At 37.8% G+C, this 7,522-nt stretch overlaps 1 protein-coding gene across 1 annotated transcript; it reads left to right on the top strand.

Moving 5' to 3' along the window:
- Positions 1 to 838: 838 nt before the first annotated feature.
- On the top strand, positions 839 to 6,930 carry LOC132295294 (putative disease resistance protein RGA3). Its single transcript, XM_059793493.1, has 5 exons — positions 839 to 4,271; positions 4,922 to 5,028; positions 5,284 to 5,370; positions 5,651 to 5,787; positions 6,456 to 6,930. The coding sequence occupies exon 1, from the start codon at positions 920 to 922 to the stop codon at positions 4,193 to 4,195; it is 3,276 nt and encodes a 1,091-aa protein (XP_059649476.1). The 5' UTR covers positions 839 to 919; the 3' UTR covers positions 4,196 to 4,271; positions 4,922 to 5,028; positions 5,284 to 5,370; positions 5,651 to 5,787; positions 6,456 to 6,930.
- The last annotated feature ends 592 nt before the right edge of the window (positions 6,931 to 7,522 follow it).

The following is a 7,522-nucleotide window of genomic DNA, read 5'->3' as shown; positions in this document are numbered from 1 at the left end:
TTCAGATGCTGCCCCCTTCCCCTCTCCCTACTCCGTAGGATTTGATACCATTGCATAATCCATAAACCATTTGGTTCGGTCGATTTACACCACTATTTGTCCGAGTGTACTATATCGTGACTGTTACTATGACTACAAATTATGGTTAGGATATTAAAATCTTGTTACATGGGTTTAGACGAAAATAATGCGATTATTATTCATGTCAAAATGATTTAATATGAGCATGATATCATGCAAGTAAAATGACACGTGTAACTCGTTTAATAAATGGGTCAAGACTTGACATGACATGAAATAAAATTCCAATAACTAATATGTTTGAATTTCATTTTTCTTATAATTTATATAAAAGAGATCTTGCAATAAAATGATAAAAAATTATAGAAATTTTATTGAAAAAGGTTCAAGTGCCGTATACTACTCATCTGTGTTTTTAAAATAGACGTTGTACGACTTTTCCAACCTTGGTCTTTGCTTTGTGCTTTCCACCCACGAACAGTGAAGATTCCAAATTTAATTATTTTGGTTTGTATATTGGGCGGGCCTACAATCTTTCCTTTCCTTCTACTGTCGCGACGCCTATGCTTTCTAAAGTAAGAACATCGAATCAAATTATCGGACTTTGCAACTGCATTGAGCAGTGGTAACGTCACCCAGATGGACTTGTGCTGTGATTGGATTAATACATTGCTCGAAAGTAACATGCCCAATATTGATTGGAGGGTGTTATAGCTAGGTACTCTACAGGTGAGGTGAGATGAGTCTTTTTATAGCTCATTGTATTCAAAATGAACAATGATAATAGTAGTACTACTTTCCTCTTTCCAAGTTCCAAACTCATCATTTCTGCTATTTTGCATTTTGAGAGCATATACGACACACACCCTTTGATCTGATCAGCTATACTCGAGTGACAATGGTAGAGGCACTTCTTCAAATTGTGCTTGAGAATTTGAACTCTATGATCCAAGGGGAGATTGGATTGCTGTGGGGCGTTGATAAGGAGATGGAAAAGCTTTCCAGCACTCTCTCTACAATCAAGGCAGTTCTTGAGGATGCTGAGCTCAAACAACTGCAAGACAAAGCTATCAAGATTTGGTTGCGGAAGCTCAAACAAGCAGTTTATGATATAGATGACGTCTTGGACGAGTGTGCAACTGAAGCTGCCCGATTGAAGGAGTCTAAAGGCCAAACTCTTGATAAGGTACGCGGCTGTTTCTTATCTTGTTATTCTCCTCTAGACAATATTCTGTTTCGTCATAAGATTGGGAATAAAATGAAGGAGATTAATGAGAAGTTGAATGCAATTGCTGAGGAGCGTAGGAATTTTCATTTGAATGTGGTGGTTGTGGCGAATCGAGTTGGAATTCCTGAATGGCGTGAAACCAGCTCTCTTTTAACTGAAACACATGTGTATGGAAGAAAAAATGATAAAGAAATTATTGTTGAAGTGCTGGTGAAGCATGCAAGTGACTATCAAGATGTTTCCGTTCTTCCTATACTTGGTATTGGAGGGCTCGGAAAAACGACGCTTGCCCAACTAGTGTTCAATGATGAGAGGGTAATTGAGCATTTTGAGCTGAGAATTTGGGTTTGTGTTTCCGAAGATTTTGAAATTAAGAGGGTTATAAAATCAATTCTAGCATCAGTGTCTGGGAAATTTTGCGAAGACTTAGAGCTAGATCATCTCCAAAGATTGCTTCAAGAAAAATTGAATGGAAAAAGATATTTTCTTGTTTTAGATGATGTGTGGAACGATAATCAAGAAAAGTGGGACAAGATAAAATGTGTACTAGCATTTGGATCAAGGGGCTCTTCAGTTGTCATCACTACTCGTCTTGAAAATGTGGCATTGATTATGGGAACGCTCCCTCCATATCATTTGCTTGGTTTGACAGAAGATGATTGTTGGTCATTGTTCAAGCAACGAGCCTTTGGACACGAGGGTGAAGACCGTCCAGATCTTGAGGAGATTGGGAAGGAGATTGTGAAGAAGTGTAGGGGAGTGCCTTTAGCTGCAAAGGCTTTAGGAAGCTTACTGCGCTTCAAAAATGAAAAAAGTGAGTGGCTTCATGTCAAAGATAGCGAAATTTGGAGTTTACCGCAAGATGAAAAGTGCTCCATAATGCCCGCACTAAGATTAAGTTACCATAATCTTCCATTGGAGTGTAGACAGTGTTTTGCTTATTGTTCCATATTTGAAAAGGATTCTAGAATCGAGAAGGATCGTATAATTCATTTATGGATGGCGAATGGTTGCATTTCATCTAATAGAACGATGGAGTTGGAAGATGTTGGTAATAAGATATGGAATGAATTGCATTGGAGATCTTTTTTCCAAGAGGTGGAGAATGATGAATTTGGCAATATCAAAAGTTTCAAGATGCATGATCTGGTTCATGATCTTGCTCAATCTATAATGGAAGATGAATGCCATGTGATGAAGGTTGAAAGGCAAGAGAATAAGCCAAACAGGAGTACACATCACCTAACATCCGTTTATGACTCCAAAGCATTAGAAAATGTCAAATCCTTGAGAACATTATTTGTGAATGTGTTTTCTCATAAAGTCATGAAATTTAGTGACTTACGAGTTTTGGATGCAAGCGGAACTTGTATAAGCAAGCTGCCATCTTCAATTGGAAATTTAATCCATTTAAGGTACTTGAACCTTTCAAAGAATGACTTTATTACACTTCCCCCCGCAATATGTAACTTACTGAATTTGCAGACCTTAAACCTCCAATATTGTGAGAGTCTTCAGAGGCTACCCAAGTACATGAGACGCTTGACCAATCTCCGACATCTATTTTTGAAAGGCTGTAATGAGCTAACACAAGTAGCACCAAAAATTGGGCAATTAACCAGTCTCAAGACATTAACTCATTTCGTTGTGGATAGGAAGACTGGTTTTCATTTGGGTGAATTGCGAGGCTTAAACCTTGGAGGAAAATTAACGATTGAAAGTCTGGACAGGGTGAAGAATTGGATGGATGCTAGAGAAGCCAATTTAATCGAAAAACAAAACATCTATAGCTTGGAATTGCAGTGGAAATTTGAAGTTGAATCAGAGTGGTCATTGACAGTAAATGCTGAACGGGTACTTGACGCTCTTGAACCTCACCCAAATATTAAAGAGGTGATCATAGGAAATTATCCAGGTACCTCTTTCCCACTTTGGATAAGGGAACCAGTGCTGGTAAATTTAGTTAGTGTTTCACTCTTTCGTTGTAAAAATTGTCGAAAGCTTCCACCATTTGGTCGATTGCGTTTCCTAAAAGAACTGACAATAGGGTGGATGAAAGATGCGAAGTACATAGACGATGATGATTCTGGCCACGGTGGAGCAGCAGGAAGGAAATTCCCTTCTCTGGAGAAACTTCATATTTCTAGTTCACCAAGTTTGGAAAGGTTGTTAAGAGAGGAAGAAAAAGATGTAGTATTATTCCCTCGTCTTTTCTATTTGGACATTAAAGTTTGCCCTCAACTGACATTGCCATGCCTTTCGTCACTCAATCATTTACGTGCCTGGGGATGCAGCGATAGCGATGTCTTATTAAATTCAATCTCAAATCTTCCTCGTCTTAGCCGCCTTCAAATTCAGAGGAATCATCAGCAACTCTCCTACCTGGAAGGGTCGCTACAGAACCTCACTTCTCTGAACTCACTGGAAATCTATGGATGTCGTGAGGCAGAGCAAGGACTACAACGTCTCCAATCTCTTGGTATCCGTGAATTAACTGAATCCATGTCTGAGGCAGAGCAGTCCTTTCAAGCCCTTACGGCTTCGACTGTTGAGGGATGTCCAAAGCTCGTTTCTCCGCCGGAGGATTGTATTAATTGTAAACACCTCCATTCGCTTAAACGACTGCAATTTTCTGACAATTTGAACTTGGTGGATTTGCCGGAGGCCTTACAGCATCTCCCTGCACTGCAATCTCTACACATCATCAATAATAAAGAGCTGACATCGTTACCTGATTGGTTGGGAAATCTTGCATCTCTTCAACGACTGAGTATTTGGTGTTGCCCTAAGATTGAGTCACTTCCAGACACCATTCAAAGCCTAACCAATCTCACAACTTTGATAATTTCGGGATGTAATGACCAACTCAAAAGAAGATGCGAGAAGGGAAGGGGGGAGGATTGGCATAAGATAGCACGCATACCACATGTTCGTATAAATGAATAGCACATGCTGGCGATGGGAAGAATTACAACTAGTGTCTCATCAAATTACATGTGGTGCCCATTTCATGTTACAAAAGGTAACTTCTCAATAAATATTATATGTATGTATGTATATTTGTGTGTGTCTCCTTTTTTCCTTATGTTGGTGGATGACAGGATATCAGTAGCAAGTTAAAGGGGGTCGATAATCAAAGCTGCCTATTATCAAGGTTCAAATTATCACTATTCCGATTTCTCTCTGCAATATCTGTTGATATGATTGAATTTAAGACGCCTAAAACAAGAATTCAACCTACAAAGTATTGAATCAAAGAAATCAGTACTCTTGTCCAAAGAAGCATCACAAAAGACCAATTAAGTTTTATCCTAAGTTTAGAACTTCTTAATTCACAGATTTAATTATATGAGTTTGTTGTTTGGCATTGTGAGATACTCTGCCTTTACGAATTACCTTTGCTTTTTGTGCATCACATTTAAGATTTGGGAATGTTATGAGTTAAATATCATCTTTGTATAATTTGGGACGGTACTCCATCCTTATTCATGCATTTTAGATGCACGTAATTCTGAAATATATCATATCTTCATAGTGAATTTAGATATTCGACCCAAATTAATTATTCAAAATTTCCAATTCCCTCTGATATTAGCTTTTTTTTCTAATAAGACAATTCTTTCATTATTATTTAATCGACTTGATTGTAACTATTTTGATTCAATTTTTCAGATAATCTGATCCAAGTGTACTGCAGATTGCCAGATTCTTCTTTCAAATTCTAACTTTACATGATGTTCACATCAGTTGGGATGGATCAAACAAATCCTTTGCTGGAGGTAGTAATTCCTCATTCTTTAACCTATGTCTTCAGCATTGTCTTCATCTTTGCCGAGTCTCCGGCAGTTCCCACCAGTTAAGAGAAACATTTTTATCACCTATGTGTCTGTTACTTTACTTTTCTTAAACAGTTAAACCTGAAATCTATAGAATGGTGAAAGAGGGTTCTTAATTTTATTTTCCTTCATTTTAATTTGTGGGGAACAGAGTTCATGATTGAGAACCGACTGTTGTTGCATTCTTGACATGTGCAGGTTTGTTTTGGATGTTTGTAAGCATTCGAAAGAAGAAAATCATACCTGGTATGGTGCCAACAATGAACACATGCCTTATGTCTTTAGGTAAAAAGAGAATGGGGAAAAAGTTCTTGCTCAAGTCATATAGGGAAAATGCATTTTTTTTTTTTATTAAGTTTGTTCGATATAGTAATATCTGTGAGCATAATATTTGTTTGTTTTCTTATAAAAATTGTTTTTTTAATGCTTTACATTAATTTGTGTACGGAGGATTCCAGCTGTTGACTATTTGAAATTCCACTGAATATTTTTTCTTAAAACCTTCCTTGCACCATTATTTCTCCATTCTGCTTATTCCATTATGCACTCGAATGTATAATTGCAGGTGGATGCAATTCAGGCTTGTGGAGGTCAGAAGACAGCTGATGGCAAATGCATTCGGTCAGGTGGTTATGGAACATCCTCAAAACACACAAGCCAAATGCCTACAAAGAGTTAATGACAAAAGGGAAGGAATTTGAGGTGTGATACGATACCTTTTGTGTATAATGTAAAAATCCTCATCCAACCATCTGCACTTGACAATGAGACTGCTTCTGCTTTCCTTTTTTCAATTATATATAGATACATATGCATGCATTGGAGCATATATGATATTATGATGCAGCATTTTGGGTGCATTCTGTTCAAGGAGCATTGAATCCTCAAAATGATTGCATTTTAATCCCGGTATCGTGGCTCGAGAAGAGGATTTGATATTTTGTGGACATCTAATAAATTTTGAGGGTCTATTGGGATTGGGAAAAACCAAGAACCAATAGATGGTACCAGAATCCAGACTGCTCTGTCTTGTTCATGACTTCATGGCTCTGGGTTGGAAAATTCATGCACCAGTCTGCTCATGTGGTCTTGGTGCCATCTTGCTGTCCCTGCATTACCTCTAATTTGAGCCGTAATGACGGTGCAATAGCAATAACAGCATGTGAACCTTATTAATTTTTAATTTCATTCTAATTGCTGCTATAACATAGCCACCATGACTTCTCACTTCTTTGAACTAAGATCTCTAGGACCTTTCTCGTGTTGTCCAATTGCAATATGCTTCATGACTCCCCTCATATTCTTATAGGCAACCGCTGGCTTTTTATTTGTATGTTTATTATTATTTTCTGTTTTACACCATTTTGTAGAAACAATTCAAGCAGCAGAACATCAGGCAAGCACTGGTGCAGAATAAAGAAGTTTCTTCTAAAACCAACTCGAACAGATAAAGCTACAGCCACTGTTTTAGATGGTGCACAGCTAGTCCCCCCTATGGAAAACAACTCGAACAGTCCAATGCTGAAGTGAAACACATATCTGTTCATGATAGAATACGGGTGCCATCTTACATACGATGACTTGCTTGGAGAGGAGAATCAGAACGACAAATCAACCTGATCTTCGAATATTTTCTTGTGATGGGGATGCGGCTATTATGGCAACAGATTAAAGGAAGAGTTACTGTTTTTCCTTTTGCAAAAGAAAAGAAGAATACTTTGACACTCCAGTTGAATTGAGGCTTTTAGTTATTTAATTCTGAGCAAAGATTTTATACAATTTATATACTTTGACATGAATCAATCACTGTATTCAATTACAATGAAGGAACAGTTCTGATTCTTTATATACTTTGACATGAATCAAACACTCTATTTACTTTCACTTGCAACATGTGAGTTAATGTCATTATTGCTTCAATAACTCAATATACAGCTGTTGCTTTCTTTACTTCGCACAGATTGTGCACCATGGTCTTTGCAAGTAAATGTTAGTGTAGTGCCCAACTATGTGATGTGCTACACACTCAAGTCTCCACGAGCAACAGATATTATTCCTTCATTTGCAAGAAGAGGCAGACCACAGTGCAATCATCTCTCTTTGTGGAGGGAAACTTCTCTTCCCACGCAGCGATAGCCGCGTACACCACTGCTCTCACTCTCTGCTGATGACACAGTTGTCACTACTTCATCGTTACCGAGCACATCCCACACCTGAATTAGTCTGACATATGGTTAGTCGAGACAAGTTCATTTTATTCTACTAATAAACATTTGAAAACAAGCTTTTGAACTAGATTTAATCTTTGTCTTACATCAACACCATTTTAAAGAATTTAGTCCCTGGTGCCATTTTCTTTAAGATGAAATGTCTCAATTTGCAATGTGATCCATATGAAATATGTACGCGGTTATGCATTTTTGTGGTACTGAAGTGC

This window comes from Cornus florida, unplaced genomic scaffold (genome assembly GCF_030987335.1).
Source record: "Cornus florida cultivar Cherokee Brave unplaced genomic scaffold, ASM3098733v1 CherokeeBrave_3.0.0_Hap2_Chr02, whole genome shotgun sequence".
NCBI classification, from domain to species: domain Eukaryota; kingdom Viridiplantae; phylum Streptophyta; class Magnoliopsida; order Cornales; family Cornaceae; genus Cornus; species Cornus florida.
Note: the sequence above shows the minus strand (reverse complement) of the source record. Positions and strands in the feature narration are given on the sequence as shown.

Coding starts and splice junctions, on each gene's coding strand:
- LOC132295294 (XM_059793493.1), top strand. CDS start 920: ATGGTAGAGGCACTTCTTCAAATTGTGCTTGAGAATTTGAACTCTATG.